At 47.1% G+C, this 23,951-nt stretch overlaps 1 protein-coding gene across 1 annotated transcript in view; it reads right to left on the bottom strand.

The window, feature by feature from the left end:
- Positions 1–4,179: 4,179 nt before the first annotated feature.
- UNC13A (unc-13 homolog A) overlaps positions 4,180–23,951 on the bottom strand; it is a 166,213-nt gene continuing 146,441 nt past the window's right edge. Inside the window, exons 37-42 of the mRNA XM_063147208.1 lie at positions 21,817–21,873; positions 18,958–19,038; positions 15,095–15,242; positions 8,785–8,877; positions 6,560–6,719; positions 4,180–4,736 (exon numbers count right to left, since the gene is read on the bottom strand). Of these exons, the coding sequence (XP_063003278.1) occupies positions 4,445–4,736; positions 6,560–6,719; positions 8,785–8,877; positions 15,095–15,242; positions 18,958–19,038; positions 21,817–21,873 (831 nt within the window). The 3' untranslated portion in view covers positions 4,180–4,444. The remainder of the gene's footprint in view (positions 4,737–6,559; positions 6,720–8,784; positions 8,878–15,094; positions 15,243–18,957; positions 19,039–21,816; positions 21,874–23,951) is intronic.

Raw genomic sequence — 23,951 nt, 5'->3', positions numbered from 1 at the left:
AATATAGCCCCTGCAGCTTTAACTGTTGTGATGCAGAGGGAATTTCCACCAGGTTCTCCATATATTCAAATGACACCTGCTGAAATTCCCTTTTCTATGCAACTGTTAAAGATACAGGAGCCCTGTCCTCCTTTTCATAGGGTCACCCTATTGTTGTGTCCAACTCAGGTCTTATTTTGTGTGAAAATGTGATTGATTGACGTACTAAAAAACAACACCCAACCCTCAGCAACCTGGGTTTCTCCCTAATTTTCTACCTCTTGCCTAAACAAAAGATCTAAAGTTACCGGGAAGTTCCATCTCCAGACAATGTAACATATTCTACTAGAATTTCTCCAGGTTCTTCATATATACAAATGACACCTGCTGAAATTCCTTTTTCAATAGAACTGTTAAAGATACAGAAGCCCTGTCCTCCTTTTCACATGGTCCCTAATAATAATAATAATAATAATTTGCCATCCTCACTGCATTTATGGCATTTTCTTGTACTATGGGAACTTTTTTGTGTGTGTGTGTTAGTGGTTATTTTAGGCAAAAATGGGCATTTAAAGCTGTTCCCGTCTTTTCATGCAATTTTCACTTTTCTTGATCGTTGGCCATTTGAGGCATCTGGGAATTTTCAGGCTTCTCCATTTTTTTCTTTTTGTTTTCAGGTTTTTTTTGTGCCATTTGTGTATTTTCCTTACTTTCTACTTTTTGAAGCGTTTATGGCTTTTTCTTTTACTTTGGGCACTTTCATTTTTGGTACGTATAGCTATTTTAGGCAAAACCAAGCTTTTTAAGCTCTTCCTGTCTTTTCATGCATATTGAATCACAAAAAGTCCAAGGCCACAGCTAGACCTACGGTTTATCCTGGGATCATCCAGGGTTCGCCCCTGCCTGAGCACTGGATCTCCTGTGTGTCACTAGATGAACAGGTTTGACCCCTGGACAATCCAGGGATAAACCTTAGGTCTAGCTATGGGCCCAGTTGCATGTAAATACAGGTCTCCTAAGGGTCCAACCAGAACAACCACTTGCCCTATTGTAGTCCCTTGGACAGGGCTTAACAATGCCATCAGAGCACCACACATGTGAGCCAGAGACCCCTTCATTAACCGTGCCCTCCTGCCGACTGTACAAAGTTGAGCATCAGGTCTACGAAATCCTGCCTGATATATCCCAACTTGCATAGCCATGGCTCTCAACTGTTAAGAAATAAGACGTGCCCTGCTGGATCAGACCAAGGGTCCATCTAGTCCAGCACTCTGTTCTCACAGTGGCCAACTGGCCATCGGCCAGGGATGAACAAGCAGGACCTGGTGCAACAGCACCCTCCCACCCATGTTCCCCAGCAACGGGTGCACACAGGCTTCCTGCCTCGAATACTGGAGATAGCACACAACCATCAGGTCTACTGGAGATAGCACACAAGACATCAACATTGGCACAGTAATAGATATTAAGGAGGGTTTTCAGCATGCCAAATTTGAATCAGATTGGGTCATCTGTTGATTTTTTTAATGATTTTTTTACATCTCCCCCCCTTAAACCCTTTTCCTGGTATGCAAAGGATCTGAGGAGCTCCACCGCCCGGGGTGTGATTTAGCTAACAATGCCGACAGCTTTACGTTATGGGGATAATTCGAGGGAAACAGGTACATGGGATGAAACTCCCAGTCAGTATTTTTTATTTTGTAACTGATGTGTTATCCATATCTTTGAATAATGATTTCTTATGAAATTGCCCCTTTGACTATGACCAAAAATAATTGCGTTCAGGGGAGACCCTTTATTTTCATACTTTGGGTAGCCTGAAAAAAACAAAAAGATTTGTAGCACAAAATCATAACAAAACACTGGCATATCATAGAATCATAGAATAGCAGAGTTGGAAGGGGCCTACAAGGCCATCGAGTCCAACCCCCTGCTCAATGCAGGAATCCACCCTAAAGCATCCCTGACAGATGGCTGTCCAGCTGCCTCTTGAAGGCCTCTAGTGTAGGATTGCCCACAACCTCACCAGGCAACTGATTCCATTGTCGTACTGCTCTAACAGTCAGGAAGTTTTTCCTGATGTCCAGCCGGAATCTGGCTTCCTTTAACTTGAGCCCGTTATTCCGTGTCCTGCACTCTGGGAGGATCGAGAAGAGATCCTGGCCCTCCTCTGCATGACAACCTTTTAAGTCTTTGAAGAGTGCTCTCACGTCTCCCCTCAATCTTCTCTTCTCCAGGCTAAACATGCCCAGTTCTTTCAGTCTCTCTTCATAGGGCTTTGTTTCCAGACCCCTGATCATCCTGGTTGCCCTCCTCTGAACATAGATTAGAGCTAAAATGGGGGTGGTTAGTGCTAAAAAAAAAGGGAAAAAAAGATGAAGAATCAGAAGCAGAGACATCCTTTTCCCATTTTTTTTTAATGTCAGTTAATAAAATATTTGTATAGAGCCCCAAAATTTCAAAATAGTGCAAAACATCTCAATAACATGCATCCATTGTTGGTTTAACCATTGCTCAGTTCACTTCAGGGATGTATGTATAGAACAGACGACATGAAGACAGATCCCAAAACGTGTGCTGCACAAGTAGAATTGGTTTTCAATTGTTCGTTTATTGATTTAAGCTCCATTTTGCTTGTTTCAACCACATGCCGAACAGAAATTATTGAGAGAACCGGTTCACAGGGGGACAGTTGGACCAGGGGTGGGGGGCCATTGACAGAGCTCCTTCTCATCATACCCTGTAGACAGGGACGGTGTGAGTTCAGTTTGTGCAAAAGTGGGTTGGGAAGTGGAGATTGAAATGGCAATCGACGTTGTAAATCCCAACACTGCCTTGGGGGGGCTTCAAGATTGGGCTTTTATTGTGCGATTGCCCTGTCTCATTCACAGAATTTGACAGAGGTCAAGGGACATTGTCATCTTCCATTTGTAACCCACCCACGGTTTCACAGAAAATCTGTTGAGGAGGGTAAGATTGATAACACTAGGAGGCCTCTGTCTAGAAGCACTTTAATCTCTGAGATATTTCCCCCCCTTCCATTTTTTTGTCCTAATTTTCCAATCAATGCAGTTTATAAAAGTCCAGTGGATTGTGCACCTGTGTGTAAACATTCAACTCAAATTCTGACACTTTGGTCCCAGGCAAATCATATGGAAATGTATATTTAAGGGGCACGGTGTGTAGAGCTAGGAGGGAGGCCGGAAAGGAGGCCTTTCTGACGAAGGTATTCTGGAAAGGATAGGAGGAAGAGAACTTAAATAACATTTCCAAAACTGGGTTTACACTCTTTGGAAGCAAACACGGGAAAGTTTCTGGAGAGCTGGCAGACCTTTGCTACAGACGTAAATTGGCTTAAGAGTGGTTTTCTCTCTCCAAGGAGAGTTGCCATTCTCTTGTGGAATACTGACTGCAAACTACAGTTCCCAGGATTCATTGGGGGGGGTAGAGGGAGTTCAGAGGGCGGCTTCTTTCCCAGCACTGCAGACTGGGGGTCTAGGCTGATCTTTACTTGGCCAAGGACTAGAGCAGCTACGTTGCATGCAGGCGGTTGTAGCCTCAATCCCTGCTCTTTGCCGTTAAGACCATTACTGCCAATCGGGGCGAGGAACGGTGGGCTAGAAGGACAAATGGTCTGTCCTGGTCTTAAGCAGCTTCTGAGCGCCTCAAAAAGAAATGCGTCCAGGAAAACCGTGACGGCGGGACGTTTGTGCTGAGGTATAGATGGTACCGTATTTGACCATTGTCACTTTGTCGGTACCTCTAGAAGCATACACCCCCCCCGACATCTAGAGTTCCATCACACCAGCGTTATAGCCCGCTGTCACGGTGCATTGCCTACAAAGGACTCAGAGGACGCCGTCCACGTCCTGCCGTGATCTCGCCTCTTCCCTCCCTCTTTGCGAGGTTTCCAAGTGCGGGGAAGGAACGGTTTTTCCAGCAATGCGCTCAAACCTCTACGTGTATTTTTAATCCCATCGTACTCAATCCGATGTTCTGAGGGCGGGGCGGCGTTGCTGATGGAAGGGAGGGGCGAGGTATCCCTGCAAGCAACCCATAGATTGTAAGGGGGGGTACCAACGAGATCTGCGGGGCGGGGGGGGGGGGGAAACCGCGATTCCAAGGAGAGGTGTGAAGATGAATGAAACGTAAGGCTTTCAAATGCTCAGTAAACGGAGGGGGATAATACCAGGGCAAACGTTCAGGTGTGGTGGAGCTCCTACCCCCTCAAAGGCATCAGTACCTCTAGAAGCACACCCCCCACCCCAAAGACATCTGTGTATGTGCTTGGAAGGGCATGTGGGTGATCCTTGGCAGTGGGAGCAAAGCTTCCAAAGTCAGGGGAGAGGAATGATGGAGGGTGGAAAAAGGACAGATTTGAAAACTCTATGGCTTTGACATGGCTGTATAAAAGAGGGCGGGTCCTAGGACAGGGAGGAAGGGCAGATGGAGTGAAGGAAGGGCCTTAGCTGCTGCTTCCTTCCTCCACTGAGCGCGTGTCTGACTTCAGCTTGACGAACTCCTTGGCCACCTCGTCGTTGTTTCTCTGGGAGAGGATGCGCAGCACCGTGAGGCCGGTGTCATCCATGTGGATACGTCGTCCCAGCGGCAACCAGCAGGCACAGCTTCCCCGTTGCATGATGTCTTTCAGCTGCAGGATGGCGATGCCCACGGTGCGATCCTCTCGGGCGAAGCAGTAGTCCTTCACGCACACTTGCAGCTCGTAGCACTCCGGCCCCGCTTCAGTACTCAGAGTGCTGCACAAGGGGGAGGGGGGGGGGAGGGAAAGAAAGTGGAACTGAGTCACTCAGAAACACACAGGTGCACTTGTATACAACCACGGGATTGCTCCTCGTTACAAATAAACCCGAATTTTCGATGATTTGAATCTAGGTAAAGAGCGTCACACTGCAACAGCCACACCGACTGATTTCCTCAGAGAGACTTCAAACTCAAATCGGCGCGAACAAACGAGGCAGCCGACGGGTGCGAAATCGGGAAATCGGCCAATCGCATTGTCCGGCCCTCAAAGCTCCGCCCACAGGTCAAAACGCGATTTCACCCCCCCAAAGACACATCGCCATAACGCGGTGCAAACTCGGACGTGATCCAAACGTCGCAGTAAATCACAGATGCGAAGATGTGCATTATCGCAGTTAAAACCCGGTGCTGCGGAGAATGGACGGCTGCGTCATGTAACCTAAAACACGAATATGTGCATTTAGGTCGGGGTGAACAAGCCGTATAGACAAGCCCTTGATGTCTGTGGCTGCTGTGGATCAGGCCGCCGCCCATTTATTTTGCCCCATGGAGCTCATGGGGAGCAAAAAAACCCTGCCCCATAGAATCATAGAATAGCAGAGTTGTCAGGGGCCCACAAGGCCATCGAGTCCAACCCCCTGCGATATGCAGGAATCCATCCTAAAGCATCCCTGACAGGTGGTTGTCCAGCTGCCTCTTGAAGGCCTCTAGTGTGGGAGAGCCCACAACCTCCCTAGGTAACTGATTCCAACGTCGCACTGCTCTAACAGTTAGGAAGTTTTTCCTGATGTCCACCCAGAAGCTGGTATGGGAGAAGGGTGGAGATCCTGTGTGGCCCCAATGATAATCCCTTTTTAGTGTCTTAATTTGTGTTTGGCATCTTAAGAGACGGGCATGGCCTCACACTGGGATTGATTTAGGAGCCACACTTTTGGATGACCAACATATTTAAGCTATGTTTAAAATACGACTGACATGTTTTACAATCGCTGGGCGATTGCTCCTTCTTCAGGCAGATTGTCCGTTAATAACCCCACGATTATTGTTTAATAGTTTGTCAATGGGAGTGAATATTTCAGAGACTCCCAGCCTGCAACCCCACCTTCCAGTTGCATCTTTATAGCCTGCAATTGCACCTTTGCCGGCTGTAATCACACCTTCCCCACACCCAGCCTGCAACTGCAACTTTCCAGCCCGCAGCCCATAAGGTGTTCTTAACACTAGGGTGACCAACTGTCAGGATTTCCCCGGATTTGTCCTGTTTTTTGTTCTTTCCATGGTGTCAGGGGGGATTTTCTATAATTTTCAATAATGTCCTGGAATGACACACCTTCCCCTTTAAGGCTGCCATTAGCATGGCAGGAGGGAATGACATGCTTTCTTGAAGCACATCATTCCCTCACCCCGAGCTCCAATTGAGGTCTTAAAGGGGAAAGTGGGTCATTCGTGGACATTATAGAAAAGGCCCCCATTGGAGTGGATGGTGGTGGTGCAGAATGAAATCCTTTCCCCTCCTCCACTCCAATTGGGTTCTTTAAGGTGGTGGGGGAATAACGTACTTTCTGCAGGACTCAGAAAGCTGCTTCCCCACACACACACTAGGTGTCCTCTTTTTTGGTTTCCCAAATATGGTCACCCTACTTAACACTCTGCCCTGAATTGCACCTTCCTCGCACTTAACTTCTAGTGCGAGGGAATGCAATTCCTCCACAAGACGATGCTACCTTTCTAATTCCCACCCCCCAAATTGAAATGGATCAACTGATACAGCCCAGCCTCCGTCCAAGGTGGAGAAAGGAGAAACGAGAGAGTCACTCACAACTGGATGCTCTCGTTGTATTTGGGGGACCAGCTGTTGTTCTTGGACTTGGTGGCAAACTTCCTCTTCTTGTCACTGAGGTGCGGCCCAATAATGTTGACTTCGATGAAAGGCCGGAAGATGCCAGAAGTTTGCCACTTCAGATCGTTGGCAGCCACCACTAACACGGGAGGAGAAAGCCGGGTGATTAGCTCAAGCTGAACGAGGCCATGTATCTAATTACAAACTATTAGCTTCATCACACCAGGGTTATACTGTGCAATCACTGCGAATTGCGTGCAAAGGACTCCGAAGTTCCCCAGTTTATCATCTGTTTTGACTGTGAAGCACTCCCAGGCATCCTGCTTTAATTGTGCTATAAAGGGAAAAGACCCGTCCTATTTTGCTACCTCTTTAGGAGCGAATCTTTTGTTGTCCTCCGAGCGGCCACTGGGGGCGCAAGAGGAGGATTTGATATGTTTAAAGCACAAATTAAACCAATGCTTACATCTGCGTAAGTTTCAAAGATAAAGACATCAAAACTGGCACAGTAATAGATATTAAGGAGGGCTTTAAGCATACCAAATTTGAAACAGATTGGGTCATCCATTGATTTTTTTTAATGATTTTTTACATTTCTCCCCCTTAAACCCTTTTCCTGGTGTGCAAAGGATCTTAGGAGCGCTGCCGTCCAGGGTGTGATTTAGCTAAAAACAACAGTGACAGCTTTATGCTACAGGGGATAATTTGAGGGAAACAGGCATGTGGGATGAGGCTTTAAATATTATATATCATTTCCTGTGTGTAAAGTGTTTCACACACAGAAATTTTACAACAGCCTCGTAAGAGAGGCCACGTGTCACTACGCTGGCTTGGGAGACATGTCTGAAACATTTTTTGGGGGGTCATGTTCAGGATATAAGACCTTCAAGAACAAGAATAACTTGCTGTGGCTGGGATTCCTCTAGTTATTTATTCCTGGCCTCTATTCCTATTGGAGCACAGACTGCTACCAGGAGCTAGAGATGACTCTGAAACCTGAAAGCAATCACCAAATACACGGGATGGGTAACATTCTGCATGGGTAATATTAGGAACTTTAGTCTAGGGCCACAGCTAGACCTAAGATAGACCTAAGGTTTATCCTTAGACAGATAGATCTAAGGTTTATCCTGGGATCATCCAGGGTTCGCCCTTTCCTGAGCACTGTGTCACCTAAATGAACAGGTTTGACCTCTGGACGATCCAAGGATTAACCTTAGGTCTAGCTATGGCCTAGGTCAGGGGTGAGGATACTTTTCTATCAAGGGCTGTGTTTCCTCTGGGTTGGGGCCCCACATCCTTCCTTCCTTCCTTCCTTCCTTCCTTCCTTCCTTCCTTCCTTCCTTCCTTCCTTCCTTCCTTGCTCACCACCTCTCCCTCCTAACCCATCAGATTGCCAGGGAAGGGACCAATCACTTGCAGAGAGCTTTTGAAATACTTCCTAGGGTCCCTGATCTATGTAGTGGAATGCCCTTGGTAAAAGGAGAAATAGAGAGGAGAGGAGAGCTATTCCAGAAAGGGGAAAGAACAATATAAAAGGAAAACTGCAAATCTATAAAAGGAGAGGGAGAAAAACAAGCCTTATTCACCATGGTTAAAGCCATGGTGTCTTAGAATCACAGAATCATAGAATCATAGAATAGCAGAGTTGTCAGGGGCCTACAAAGCCATCGAGACCAACCCCCTGCTCAATGCAGGAATCCACCCTAAAGCATCCCTGACAGACGGTTGTCCAGCTGCCGCTTGAAGGCCTCGAGTGTGGGAGAGCCCACAACCTCACCAGGCAACTGATTCCATTGCCGTACTACTCTAACAGTCAGGAAGTTTTTCCTGATATCCATCTGGAATCTGGCTTCCTTTAACTTGAGCCCGTTATTCCGTGTCCTGCACTCTGGGAGGATCGAGAAGAGATCCTGGCCCTCCTCTGTGTGACAAGCTTTCAAGTATTTGAAGAGTGCTATCATGGCTCCCCTCCATCTTCTCTTCTCCAGGCTAAACATGCCCAGGTCTTTCAGTCTCTCCTCACAGGGCTTTGTTTCCAGACCCTTGATCATCCTGGTTGCCCTCCTCTGAACATGCTCCAGCTTGTCTGCGTCCTTCTTGAATCATGGAGCCCAGAACCGGACTTCTGAACATGGCCAGTGTGTCCTCCATGAATGGAGGCTTCACTTACCTCCGTAAGTCCTCTCACAGCACACACTGACCTTTGACTGTTACTTTGTGCTCTCCCGTGCCAGGGTGCGTGAATAGTTCCACGTGGATGGAGACTTCTCCGACAGGGTCATCCACTCCAGAACCTGTGTGTCGAAAGGAAGGAGGTGTGAACCCACCCGCCCTATCACAGCAGGAGAGGCTTGCTGCGGCTTGACCTGTAAACCAGCTATCCTCAACCGGAGGCCCTCCTGATGTGAACTACACATCGTATCCCCAGTCATGCTAAGGAAGATGGTAGCCTGGAGGGCAGCCGGTTGGGAAAGGCAGGCTTAGAGGACATGGTGATGGACTCAGGTTCGCTCATTGCTTTAGAATAACCCTCATTTTTGGAGTGCACCTTATGGGGGTGGTAGATCCTTTCCCTGGTAGACTGGTCAAAGTGGAGACTAGATAATAATGATGATGATGATGATAATAATAATAATAATTTATGATACCAATAATTAATATTAATAATAATAATAATAATAATTTCCAAGCTAGTGAGCTTCCGTAGCCTGAGCCAAGCCACCATGTAGACCGTTCCTTTACATCTGCAATCAAGAAGCAGTCTTCTCCCCTCCCAAGAGTTTCGCCACTCATGGTCCAAGAAGAACGACATTGGTTTGTCATTCAAACAGGTTTCCTCCACCGAGGAACTCCACATGCAGCAAAGGCAGAAAACGGCAGCTGGAAGAGGACGGGCGGCGGAGGGCTGTGTTATTGGATCGCACTGAAGAGCTTTCGATCCAATGTGGGAATCAACATGGACAGTGCAGAGAGGAGGGGGAGAGGTGCAGGGCCGAAGGGGGGAGGGCAAAAGGGTCAGATGGGGGAAAGCCCAGAGGGCATTTTGAATTCTGTGGCTTTCCATAGGATCCCCGGGATAAGGGGGCCAAGGCTGTGGATCTCAGAGCAAGGGGGAAAGGAGAGATTCCTTGCTCACCCCCCCCGCCCTAAAATGAAAACGTCTCCACCACAAAAACCGGCCACCCAAACAAGCGTCGGAGCCCTCCTCTCTCTTTGTTTTCATATGTGCATCGGTTTGGAGTATCTCTGCTCCGCACATGGAACCACAGAGTTGGAAGGCACCTCAAAAGTCATCTAGTCCACCCCTTGATCTCTGCTTAAAACCTCTACGGAAGGAGAGTCAGACCCATTCCAAGATAGCAGGGTCCACTGTTTAACAGCTCCTACCATCAAGACGGCCTTCCTAATGTTGAGTGGAAATCCCACTAGAAACTCACAATATTGGTGTCATGTCAGTCATGGCTTCCCTCCCAAAGGATCTTGGGAATTGTAATTTGGCAGGGGGGCTCTGGACTGGAGACCCCGTATCACAACCTCCCTAGGTCACTGGTTCCATTGTCATACTGCTCTAACAGTCAGGACGTTTTTCCTGATGTCCAGCCAGAATCTGACTTTCTGTAACTTGAGCCCATTATTCTGTGTCCTGGACTCTGGGACAATCAAGAAGAGATCCTGGCCCTCCTCTGTGAGACAACCTGTTAAGTATTTGAAGAGTGCTGTCATGTCTCCCCTCAATCTTCTCCAGGCTAAACATGCCCAGTTCTTTCAGTCTCTCCTCACAGGGCTTTGTTTCCAAACCTGGTTGCCCTCCTCTGAACACGCTCCAGCTTGTCTGCGTCCTTCTTGAAGTGTGGTGCCCAGAACTGGACGCAACACCCAAGATGAGGCCTAACCAGGGCCAAATAGAAAGGAACCAGAACCTCACATGATTTGGCTGGTAGTGCTAGGAGCCCTCACTCTGGAAGCATCCCAATTTACCTGAAGCCCTGCCTTCCCCCGTATCAACTTGCTCACACTTTAAGTTCAGTGATGGAAGACTTTCTGATGTGCCAGCTTTTGTGAATGTGTTGGGGTGTTGGGTATGAAGGAGAGGGCCTTTTCTGCAGTGGCCCCCTGCCTTTGGAATAAGGGTCCATCAGCGCCATCATTGCATCCTCTGCTCAAGGCGGCCTCTGGAATGCAGGATCCGGCAATATCACCCCTGACAGATGGCTGTCCATCCTCTGCTTAAACACCCACTTCGTTACACTCTTGAACGGCTTGTAATATTAGGCAGTTTCTCTTCAGGTTGAGCTGAAATCTGTTTCCTGCTTCAATTTCCATCCATTGGTTCTAGTCATGCTCTCGGTTGCAACAGAAAGCAATTCTGTTCTATCTTCTGCATTTCTGCATGACGGCCATAGGAAGACAACAAGGATAAGCCAACAAGGATACTAATCTGGGAGAGCGGCTTCCGGGTGGGAATCTACACTGGTGTTATTCTAACGCTTTGAATGGGTTACTGTGACGCATAGTGTCACATGACCCTGGGTCTCCCAGTTGTAAATGAGTCGTACTTTCAGGTTCTGTTTCTTAGTTCCAGCGTGGCTGCAGATTCATGTGCCTCGTTCTACCGGTAATTCTCCTCTCGCAACCCAGAGCTGCTGGGTTTGCTCCGCCCACTTCCTGTTCTCCTTCCTTCGCCCCGTTTGCTATCTTATCTGCTACAGCAGATAAATCACACCAGCCTTATACTGTGCAATCACTGACAATTGTATGCAAAGGACTCAGAAGTTTTCCACCTTAGAATCTGCTTTTATTGTGAAGTACTCCCAGGCATCCTGCCTTAAAATTTGAATCAAATTGGGTCATCGGTTGATTTTTTATGATTTTTTTTAAAAAAACATTTCCCCCTTCTTTGCAAAGGAGCTGTAGCTCCCTGCAGGAAAATTAACAAGGGTCCAAAGTCCAAAACTCATGACCAGCGGGGCTTAAATGCGGCTGCTGCTAAAACTTTTCAATTCGGAATCCCATCCCAACCCTGACCAGACCCGACCCAGCTTAGCTTCAGCAAAGTGGCTGGCTCTTGTGCATTCAGGCAATTCCCTGGGACTTGTGTTAAGATGTTTTGGGAGGGAGGGAGTTTGTGTGTGCTTATGACTTGCCCTGCACTGCTGGCTAGGAATGAGGCAGGCAGTGGGCGGAGCAAACCCAGCAACGAAAGGATTGAACCATGTGCCCTGCAGTAACGTTACAGCTACAGAGAACCGATACAGAGAACCATGTTAGAAAGGGACAATAGCAACGTTATAAGACTAGTGTAGATCCGGCCCGGGTGTGCCGTTTCGAAGCCAGGACACTGTGGTTGGGGGGCGGGCAGGCGGCTTTGGAACGACGCACCCGGAAGCCGCCCTCTTAGAGCCGCTGTGGGAGAGCGGCTTCCGGGTGCGCCATTCGGGGGGCCCTTACTTTGGCGGTCTAGGCCACTGCCTGAACTGCCTCTATGGCAGCACCGGCCCTGATCGTATCTTCTCCCTACACCTAACATCCACAGCTCTTGGTGATTTTTTTGTATTATCCTTGTTGGCTTTTACGATTTTTTTTAATGCTTATTACTGAATTGAATGTTAGCGTGCAAGCTGGCTTTAGAGAGTTTGAAAGGTGCATAAAATTTACGTAAGTAAGTAACTGTCGTCCGTCCCCCCCCCCCACAGGGCTAACTGTCATCTTCACCCTGTGGGGAAGAAGAAGGAGCTGTTGATCTGCCCCTCCATTGGGAGATGAGAGGACGGAGCAGGGCCTTCCCACCAGCCTAAACAGTCTCCTTAATTTTTCTTTTCTCCCTCTTCCCTCCTCATCCCCTTTTCCTTGCGTGTCGTGTCTTTTTTAGAATGTAAGCCTGAGGGCAGGGACTGTCTCCTTTACTGATCAATTGTAAGCCGCTCCGAGAGCCTTTTTGGCTGAGGCGCGGGATAAAAATGCTCTAAATAATAAATAAATAAATAAATAAATAAATAAATAAATGAATAGTAAGTACGGGGCAAGCCTTAGATGATTTTCTGGATTTGCAGCCTTTCCCTGCTACATGCGGAAGATCCCTCCGCCCCACACCGCATGCCTTGGTCTTTTCTTGCCAATAAAAGCTAGAGGACCACACACACATACGCACGCACGCATCTCGAGTCACATGCTGAGACTCGCTTGATCCAGAAACCAAGGTTGCAAGGCTTGGAACAAACCAGTCATTTCCAAGTGCCAAATGCAAAGCACAAAAACAGACCACCCGGGGAGGTGCAAACCCACGCGGAGCCCCTTCTAAAGCTCCCCTCTCGCTCCTCCATCCCGCGATGGGTTTGCAAAGGAGTTTCATTCTGATGCATTCAACGCACTTGCATTAAGGAAGGCAGAGCACCCGGAAGACATTAAGGAAGACAAGCACCCGGAACAGGGTTAGGTAACAGTTCCTTTGCTAGAAGAGGGAGAGGAAGAAGTGAGGTCCAGCCATAAAGTTCTTCATCCCTTTTACTAGCCCTGGCCAGCACAGTGGGATTTTGGGGAAAGGGTTCTGGGGTAAGTGCATTTGAGGAAGCGGAGGAGTGTCAGGAGGGTGGTGTGACACGTACCCTTCTCAGGATATATTTCTTCACTAAGAGTAAACCTAACACCTTTTCCACCATGAACTAATAATGGGAAAAGGAAAGAGAGAGAAAGGAGAAGAAGAAGAAGAAGAAGAAGAAGAAGAAGTTAAAAATGTAAGAAAAGAAGAAACAGGAGAAAAAGGAATGAAAAGAGGCGAAGAATAGGGAGAAAAAGAAAAGAAAGGTCAGCACGCAGGCAAAGGTCTGGGTCCGAGAAGCAGCTGGAGAATTCAAAAGACAGGTTATAACGAACACCAACAACTGCGGTGGGGGGACAGAAATGTGTTTTGCAACCCCCCCCCCCAAACTAATTCTCAAGCTCCAGGCAGCCCCCCGTAATTTCACCTTTCTGGTTGAGCAAGCTGTATCGTTTGTCTTAATAACAAGGTGCTGTGTGTGTGTGTAAAAGACCAGTCACAGAACTCAAAAAGAGCTCTGTTGATTAGACCAAGCACCCGGTTTTCCACAGTTGCCAACCAGCGCCTCCTAGCAAGCAGAATATGACGTCAGCCGCCCTCCCAGGTCGCAGGTCTTTCTTAACCGGAAAATGCGCAGAATCGGAGACAGGCAGAGGATCTGCGCGGGGGATTCATAGAATCATAGAATCATAGAATAGCAGAGTTGGAAGGGGCCTACAAGGCCATCGAGTCCAACCCCCTGCTCAATGCAGGAATCCACCCTAAAGCATCCCTGACAGAGGGTTGTCCAGCTGCCTCTTGAAGGCCTCTAGTGTGGGAGAGCCCACAACCTCCCTAGGTCACTGGTTCCATTGTTGCACTGCTCTAACAGTCAGGAAGTTTTTCCTGATGTCCAGCTGGAATCTGGCTTCCTTTAACTTGAGCCCGTTATTCCGTGTCCTGCACTCTGGGAGGATTGAGAAGAGATCCTGGCCCTCCTCTGTGAGACAACCTGTTAAGTATTTGAAGAGTGCTGTCATGTCTCCCCTCCATCTTCTCTTCTCCAGGCTAAACCTGCCCAGTTCTTTCAGTCTCTCTTCATAGGGCTTTGTTTCCAGACCCCTGATCATCCTGGTTGCCCTCCTCTGAACATGTTCCAGCTGATTCTTCTGAGCTGCTTCTGCCAAACAGCCGGTAACAGCCTCCCCCTCTGCAGGTGCTCTGCAAAGTCCAGCATCCTGTTTCACAGAGTGACCTATCATAGGGTGACCAACTGTCAGGATTTCCCCGGATTTGTCCTGGTTTTTGTTCTTTCCATGGTGTCAGGGGGGATTTTCTATAATTTTCAATAATGTCCTGGAATGACACACCTTCTTCTTTAAGGCTGCCATTAGCATGGCAGGAGGGAATGATATGCTTTCTTGAGGCACATCATTCCCCCACCCCGAGCTCCAATTGAGGTCTTAAAGGGGAAAGTGGGTCATTCGTGGACATTATAGAAAAGGCCCCCATTGGAGGGGATGGTGGTGGTGCAGAATGAAATCCTTTCCCCTCCTCCACTCCAATCGGGTTCTTGAAGGTGGCGGGGGAATAACGTACTTTCTGCAGGACTCAGAAAGCTGCTTCCCCACACACACACTAGGTGTCCTCTTTTTTGGTTTCCCAAATATGGTCACCCTAACCTATCAAGTGCTCCGTTGGGAAGCCCACAAGCAGAGCAGGAATGCAAAGCCCCCCCCTTTCCTAACGTTTGTTCCTCAGGAAGTGGTAATTCAGGGGTAGACATGAACGTGGAGGTTCCTTTTAGCTATAATTAAGAAAGTGAGAAAAGCCCTGCAGGATCAGAGCACCATAAGATCAACACCTGTGGTCACCTTGGCCCCAACCAAGCCCAGGCCAGAGCTACCCAGCTAGGAATCCCCCACTCCAGTCTCCAAGCACATTTGCCTGCCACCCGCTGCCGTCCCCCCCACCCCAGGTCCATTGATCTTCCTTACCCTGGGTGGCCTGTGTCTGAACGAAGGTTTTGATGAGCAAGTCTGTTGCCTGGGTGTAGAGCGAAAGTGCGTAACGTAAGGATTGCAGGTCTGGGCTTTTCTCCAGGAAGGTTTTTTTAAGACCGACGCCTCCCGCGTGGAAGTATTGCTGTTAGGAAAAAAGAGAGGGGGGGGGACGGGGCAGGAGATACGATCAAAACCAGCCCAAGTCTCTCAAGGCCCTCAGTCATGGTTGGGACATGGGCGGGGGGATCTACACTACTGTTTTAAAGCGCTTTAAATAGGGTGATCCTATGAAAAGGAGGAAAGGGCTCCTGTATCTTTAAGAGCTGCATAGAAAAGGGAATTTCTGCAGGTGTCATTTGTATATTATTATTATTATTATTTAATTATATAGCACCATCAATGTACATGGTGCTGTACAGAGTAAAACAGTAAATAGCAAGACCCTGCCGCATAGGCTTACATTCTAATAAAATCATAATAAAACAATAAGGAGGGGAAGAGAATGCACCAAACAGGCACAGGGTAGGGTAAAACTAGCAGTATAAAGTCAGAACAAAATCAAGTTTTAAAAGCTTTAGGAAAAAGAAAAGTTTTTAGCTGAGCTTTAAAAGCTGCGATTGAACTTGTAGTTCTCAAATGTTCTGGAATGTTCTGGTATATATGGAGAAACTGATGAAATTTGCTCTTCATCACAACAGTTAAAGCTGCAGGAGCTATAGTAGAGTGACCATTTTAAAAGAAGTCAGGGCACCTGCAGCTTTAACTGTTGTGATGAAGAGGGGATTTCACCAGGTTCTCCATATATACAAAGGACACTTGCAGAAATTCCCTTTTCAATGCAACTGTTAAAGATACAGGAGCCCTGTCCTCCTTTTCATAGGGTCACCCTACTTTAAAGCACCTTGAAAACGTTTTGAAACCCTGTATGTGGAGTGTGTCCTGGGCCCCAACAGTTGTCAAAATGGTTATAAAGCTCTTTAAAGCAGTAGTGTAGATCCTGCCATGGTCTCTTTAGGATAACGGGGGCACTGTCCTGCCTTTTGAAAGCAGGACACTGCCCCCATGATCGTAGGGGGACAACTGACATCGACGTTGCTGTATTTCTGTGTTTTTATTGCATTTTTGAAATCCCAGTTTTCCCTTACCCTGATTTTGTCGGCACAAAATTTTGTCTGTGCTTGAGAGGTGGCCGAAGCCAAGAGACAGTGACTGCCCCAAGGTCGCCTTATGACTTTTGTGGCCGAGTTGGGATTGGAACCAAGGTCTCATAGGAATAGAGGAAGGAAAAGAGAAGGGAAGGAACCTCTCGTGCAAAGCACTTGAGTCATTGCTGACTCCTAGAGGGACGCTTGCTTTCGCTGACGTTTTCTTGGCAGACTTTGTAGTAGGGTGGTTCGCCATTGCCTTCCCCAGTCGCGGTTACCTTTCCCCCAGCTAGCTGGGAACTCATTTTACCGACCTCGGAAGGACGGAAGGCTGAGTCGACCTGAGCCAGCTGCCTGAAAACCAGCTTCTGCTGGGATCGAACTCAGGCCGAGGGGAGAGTTTCGGCTGCAGTAACTGCCGCTTACCACTCTGCGCCACACGAGGCTAGGTAGAGGAACCTACCTTTAAACTATGCCATGCTATTTGTCCATCTAGCCTGCGAATGTTGACTCTCACTTGCTCTCCAGAGGGTTCTTTCTCAATATGCCTTGCTTTAACTGGCAATGGCAGAGAAGAACCTTCGGCCTTCTGTGTGGAAAGTAGGGCTGTGCATCCCGCCCCCCAATCCGCCTTGGAGGCCGGCTCGGAGCCCCCAAAGCAGCCCCGGTTTGGCTCGGGGGTGCTTCGGGGGTTGCCCAACCTGCCTTGGCGCTGAAGCCAAGGCAAATAGGACTTTTCTGGGTGCCAGCTGTGCAGCCGGGCTGCACCCAGAAAAGGCTCCCCCAGTCTCCTTACCTGCTGCTTCCGACGTCCGCCTTCGCCGCCGCCTTCTTGCGCGGCCTACTTCCTGTCATTTGCGTTGGCGGCACCGGAAGCCGCCAGAAGCAAGAAGGTGGCAATGATGGCGGACGGCAGCAGGTAAGGGACCTCCCGAGGGCCGGCTCCAAAGCACCGAGGTGGCCCGAAGCTTTGGAGCCAATTGGCTTCAGCTTCGGGCTGCCTCGGGGTTCTCCAGAACCACCTCGGAGCCAAGCCAGGCCAAATCAGGTGGCCTTGGCTCGGGTTCGGGGCCTTGGTCAGAGGCGGAGCACAGCCCTAGTGGAAAGCATGTGCTGTACCATGGAGTTATGCTCCCTCTCTCCAACCACCTAATCACGACACCAAATTTTACCCCACCTCCATTTTTCCCTGCTGTTACTAGTTGTCTCCCCTGGCTTGGCATTAATACAATTACTCCATTTTAACTCTGTAAGTAATAATACTAAGGATTAATGCTCGGAGATAAAGTAAGACAACATGTGGCTGGCTCAAGGCCATTCATAAAATCATAGAATCATAGAACAGCAGAGTTGGAAGGGGCCTACAAGGCCATCGAGTCCAACTCCCTGCTCAGTGCAGGAATCCACCCTAAAGCATTCCCGACAGATGCCTCTTGAAGGCCTCTAGTGTGGGAGAGCCCACAACCTCCCTAGGTAACTGATTCCATTGTCGTACTGCTCTAACAGTCAGGAAGTTTTTCCTGATGTCCAGCTGGAATCTGACTTCCTTTAACTTGAGTCCGTTATTCTGTGTCCTGCACTCTGGGAGGATCGAGAAGAGATCCTGGCCCTCCTCTGTGTATTCTTCAAATACCTTTTAAGTATTTGAAGAGTGCTATCATGTCTCCCCTCAATCTTCTCTTCTCCAGGCTAAACATGCCCAGTTCTTTCAGTCTCTCTTCATAGGGCTTTGTTTCCAGACCCCTGATCATCCTGGTTGCCCTCTTCTGAACATGCTCCAGCTTGTCTGCGTCCTTCTTGAATTGTGGAGCCCAGAACTGGACGCAATACTCTAGATGAGGCCTAACCCGGGCCGAATAGAGAGGAACCAGTACCTCACGTGATTTGGAAGCTATACTTCTATTAATGCAGCCCAAAATAGCATTTGCCTTTCTTGCAGCCATATCGCACTGTTGGCTCCTATTCAGCTTGCGATCTACAACAATTCCAAGATCCTTCTCGTTTGTAGTATTGCTGAGCCAAGTGTCCCCCATCTTGTAACTGTGCCTTTGGTTTCTATTCCCTAAATGTAGAACTTGGCATTTATCCCTATTAAATTTCATTCTGTTGTTTTCAGCCCAGCACTCCAGCCTATCAAGATCACTTTGAAGTTTGTTTCTGTCTTCCAGGGTATTAGCTATCCCACCCAATTTTGTGTCATCTGCAAATTTGATCAGCGTTCCCTGCACCTCCTCGTCCAAATCATTAATAAAAATGTTGAAGAGCACTGGGCCCAGGTGCTCAGCTTGCAATCTACAACAATTATTATTATTATTATTATTATTATTATTATTATTATTATTTTATTTATTTATATAGCGCCATCAGTGTACATGGTGCTGTACAGAGTAAAACAATAAATAAGAAGACCCTGCCACATAGGCTTACATTCTAATAAAATCATAATAATTCCAAGATCCTTCTCGTTTGTAGTATTCAGCAAGGAGGAATTCAAATTCCGAACTTCCAAATTTCCCACTGTTTATTTATTAATTTATATTACATTTCTATCCTGCCCAACAGCCAAAGCTCTCACTACACCGGCTCCATGATTCTGTACTTACGAACGCTGGAATTCAAATCTGACAGAGCCTGTGTACACACTGAAATTTTAACTTGTACTCAACACTCCAAATTTGGCCGGGGTGGGTGGGAGGACATACAACTTCTCACCTTGATGGTGTCCAGGGCAAGTTCTACCACAGCACACTGCTTCGGGGTCAAACTCTTGGCCTCCTCACGTACCATGTGGTCCTGGAAGCAACAAGCCTTGTCATGTGACATCCACTTGCTCAAGATGGACACCGCTCCCCTTTCCCAAACATATGTTGGCTGGGCCACCATCATACCCCACTCCCTCTATTTTGAAGCCCACATTTGCGAGTCCAGAGCTTAAGGAGGGTCAAAGACATGTTGTTGTTTACCTGTAGCTGTAGCTCTTCAACTGGTCATCTTTGTGTTCACACCCACAAAGGTGTTCACACTACACCTGTGAGGAGCCCCATTTCGGGAAGCTTCTATAGCTGAGGACTTTGGCAGGAAACCTCCCCCACCGTCCCAATGTGCATGTCTCTAGCAAGTTCTGCTTATTCCCTCAGTTCCTTGAGACTAACGTTGTAGCCTCAAAATCACGAGGGATCTTTGGTACTACGTCAAAATTGAGTATGACTCCGAAGAGGGGCAGGACTCGAAGGGGCCTTATAGGCCCCTTCCAACACCAGTTTTAAAATCTCTTCGCTGGCTGCCAATTAGTTTCTGGGCAAAGTATAAAGTGTTGGTTATCACTTGCGCCCCTTCTTAGAGTTGGAAGACCTAAAGACGGCCGTGCACACGCTGGTAACTTCGAGGCTTGACTTCTGCAATGCGCTCTACGTAGGGCTACCTTTGTGCCTAGTCCGGAAACTTCAACTAGTTCAAAATAGGGCAGCCAGGCTGGTCACTGGTACACCTAGGGGTGTACATATTACACCAACTTTAAAATCACTTCACAGGCTGTCAATTAGTTTCTGGAAGTAGTATAAAGTGTTGGTTATTACCTTCAAAGCCCTACATGGTTTGGGTCCAGGTTACCTGCGGGATCGCCTTCTCCTGTACAATCCACCCCGCACACTCAGGTCCTCCAGGAAGAATTTACTCCAGCCAACAAAAACAAGGCTGACAACTATTACTCAAAGGACCTTTTCTTCTGCCGTTCCGTTTGTGGAATGGCTTGCCGGGAGAGATTCGTCAACTTAACAGTCTTCTGGAATTTAAGAAAGCCATAAAGACTGATCTCACCTGGCAGGCCTACCCAGTTGAATTTTAAGATGCCTTTTTAATAATGTGCTGCTTTTACTAATGAAATTGTTTTAAATGTTTTAATTAGTTGTATGTATTTTATGGTGTTTGCATTTGTGTTGTGCCCCACCTCGATCCAGAGGGAGAGGCGGGTAACAAATAGATAAATATATTCTTCTCTTCTATGATTCTATGAGGTTGTGTGAATGTCTAGATGACCCACTTGAAAGACTACAGTTACAGGTAAGCAACATGTCCTTCTTTCTGGTCTTTGTGCATCACATACATTGAAACAGTGGGAGAGGGTTCCCATCAAAATACCTCAGCTCAGCTATAGAAGTTCCTCAAAACGGGTCTCCCAGAGCCCATGTGTGTGAATGCACAGAGACCACGAAGACGTAATTGGGGAGTTTCAAAGGCTGAAGAGTATACAGCTCTCTGGAGGACTCCCTCCCAGGTCTGATTGGTTGATGGCCATCTCTTTCCTCCCATCATGCTCCTCAAAACAGAGCACTTGGGAGGAAAAAACATCACCACCAGCAGCAATGTACAGTTGTGAAGGTGCTCCAGGGAGTTTCCCTTGAAAGTTCTGCACCCTAAAAACATATAAATAAAAATATTTATAAGCCACCTTTTGGCCTTAACCAGGCAGTATATAAAACAGTATATATATTAAAAATCAAACAACCGATCAGATGGAGAACAGAGCTATGCAAACCATCATTTGGTTGTTTCTTGGCTTTTGTGTAGCACCCCCCAAAATTTTTTTATAAAATGCCCTGCTTAGTGCCTGGCAGTTTTAGGCTAAAATATGCCACCTTTCTACCACTGAAATGTGATCCCTTGGAGATTCCCCGAAATGGAAATTGGCCCTCATGCTGAAAGATGAGCAGCTGTAGTAACTTGGTGAATGGATCTAGGTGCCCTCCTCACCCCCTCTAATAGGACCTGCTTCCCAATGTGTCCTGAAAAGCACACAACTGTACACAAGTAGAATTGCTTTTATACAATACAATGAAAGTTTTATATAAGACAAAAAGTAAAACTAGATGGTATCACACACATCTGTTAGTTTTTTACAAAATCATCGGTGAATACAAAATAGAATAATTGAATAAACAAGTTGTTTTTCTACAGGCATCCGGTATAAATCCTGTTTCGTTTCTCACAGAACTTCATCAGACAAACAATTTCATTATTGCTGTAAAGAGCTATGCCGTGGGAGTGTGGGTTTGCAGACTTTAAATAGTTCTTCCCTACTGTTTTTAATTACAGCCCTCCGAAATGAGTTTTTTTCTCTCCATCCCCAGCAAGTAGTTCAAAAGCTTCAAGAATGTTTATTACGACGATAACGAAATCGTTTGTCTGACGAAGCCTTGTGAGAAACGAAACAGGATTTACACCGGATGCCTGTAGAAAAACAACTTGTTTATTCAATTATTCTATTTTGTATTCACCGATGATTTTGTAAAAAACTAACAGATGTGTGTGATACCATCTAGTTTGACTTTTTGTCTTATACAGAACTTTCATTGTATTGTATAAAAGCAATTCTACTTGTGTACAGTTGGGTGCTTTTCAGCATTGTCTGTTCTTGTTCTCTGTGCAACGGTTGCCTTTTTGGTGTGTTGTCCCAATGTCTCCTGCCCATGCCAGTGACACAGACAAATATTCCACAAGCCCATTGACCCGTCTCCTTTTCTATTACCCCTACGCCAAATTAATTCTGTCGGCCCCATGTGCTACATTTCTTACCTTGAGTTTGGAAAGCTGTCCCAATTCCTTGGCTGCATTGAATATCATCTGTGTGCCCTGGAGTGCAAAAGGAAGAACAGAAAGGAAGGAACGAAGGAAGGAAGGAAGGAAGGAAGGGAGAAAATAATAAAAAAGGAAAGAGTATTGTCACATTAAACCTGAGACATCCTTATGGTACGAAGTGCAGGGTCAGATCTACACCAAACAGGATGTGACACTTTGAAAACGGTTTGAAAACTGTATATGGAGTGTATCCTGGCCCCCAACAGTTGTCACTACTGTTATAAACCGTTTTAAAGAAGTAGTGTAGATCCTGCCCAGGTGACCACCAATTGGGGGAGGTTTCACGTGTGACGTTTTCATTGTGAAGTGCCTGCTTTGCTTTGCTTTGCCAGTGAAGGTCTGGCCAAACCATTCTACACAGTTTTGCCCTCCACAGATTTGGGGTTGGTGGCTCTGAATGATCTGATCTCATTTTAGACGAATGGAAAGAAAGGTTACATTTGTTTGGGACTGTTCATCTGTCTGGTTTGCAGGACACCTGCTTTTCCTCCAACCTTCTCTAACCTTCCTTAAACTTTAGCATACATTTTATGGGAAAACCAGATAGATGCAGCCTTTACATCATTTCATGTTTTGTACTACATGGAAAAAGATCTCCCACACTTCCCTTTGGTCTTACTCTCATGATCCTGTAGAAGAGTCGAGTTCAAGGCTCTCAAAATGGAGGCACAAAAACATAAGAAAACTCCCTGTTGTACCAGACCAGGTGGACACACTTATTCTAGACTTCTTTCTCAAACAGTATCCAGCCAGGTGCCTTTGAGAATGAGATGCTTGCACTTCTGGCCTTTTGCTATTTAAGCTGTGCTCTTAGCCTTCCACTATTCACCACCTGGACAGTTCATTATGGAGTTCAAGGCTAGCAGCTATTTGAGGGAGTACTTTAAAACCACGTGAAAAACTCATTTCTTTTCAGCTCATTTCTAACCCCACCCCAATCCAGAATGAAAGAAAAGCGCTTTCAGGTCAAAGATCATGACTCCCAGAAAGGCTAAGGAGCTGACATTTCTTACTTCAGAAAATAAACGTTGGTCTTCACATGAGAGAGAGAGAGAGAGAGAGAGAGAGAGAGAGAGAGAGAGAGAGAGAGAGAGAGAGAGAGAGACATAAGAATTACTGTGCTGGATTATTTCAAAAAAGATATGTCAGAGGCCGTAGCTAGACCTAAGGTTTATCCCAGGATTGTCCTGGGGCCAAACCTGTTCATCTAAGTGCCACACAGGGCATCCAGTGCTCAGGCAGGGATGAACCCGGGATGATCCTGGGAAAAACCTTAGGTCTAGCTACGGCCACTGTCTCCTTCCCATGACCTCTTTGGCCTTGCTACTCCCTTGGTCTCTTCATGAGAACTTTGGGGATTAGGAAATATGGGACTGTGCAATTTAAAACATGGAGGGGAAAAATCACGCTAGCTGATCAGACCAGTGGTCCATATAAGGTCAGAGGTAGGGGAATCTGCAAATTTCCAGATGCTGTTGGGTGCCAACCCCCATCAGCGCCAACCAGCATACACAATAGGTGGGGATAGTAGGAGTCCAACAACAGAGGAGTCCAGCAACATCTGGTGGCCTGCTTTTTACTATTTCTAACCTCTGGAGGGCCACTAGCAATAGCCCTCTTCTTTTGTTTTCCCAGCATCTGGTGGTTAAATGTAGGCTACCTCTGAACATGGAAGTTTCATTCTTGATATCATAAGAACACAGGAACAACCATGCTGGATTAGACCAAGGTAGGGCCACCTATTCATAAGAACATCAGAAGTGCCCTCATGCTGGATCAGATCCATCTAGTCCAGCACTCTGTTTGCACAGTGGCCAACCGGCCATCGGCCAGGGATGAACAAGCAGGACATGGTGCAACAGCACCCTCCCGCCCATGTTCCCCAGCAACGGGTGCACACAGGCTTACTGCCGCGAATACTGGAGATAGCACACAACCATCAGGGCTAGTAGCCATGGATAGCCTTCGCCTCCAGGAATTGATCCAACCCCCTTTTGAAGCCATCCAGATTGGTGGCCGTCACTACATCTTGTGGCAGTGAGTTCCATAATTTAATTCTGCGCTGTGTGAAG

The sequence above is a fragment of the Elgaria multicarinata genome, chromosome 23, assembly GCF_023053635.1.
Source record: "Elgaria multicarinata webbii isolate HBS135686 ecotype San Diego chromosome 23, rElgMul1.1.pri, whole genome shotgun sequence".
In the NCBI taxonomy this organism is placed as follows: Eukaryota; Metazoa; Chordata; class Lepidosauria; order Squamata; family Anguidae; genus Elgaria; species Elgaria multicarinata.
This window is presented reverse-complemented; position numbering and strand designations above follow the sequence as displayed.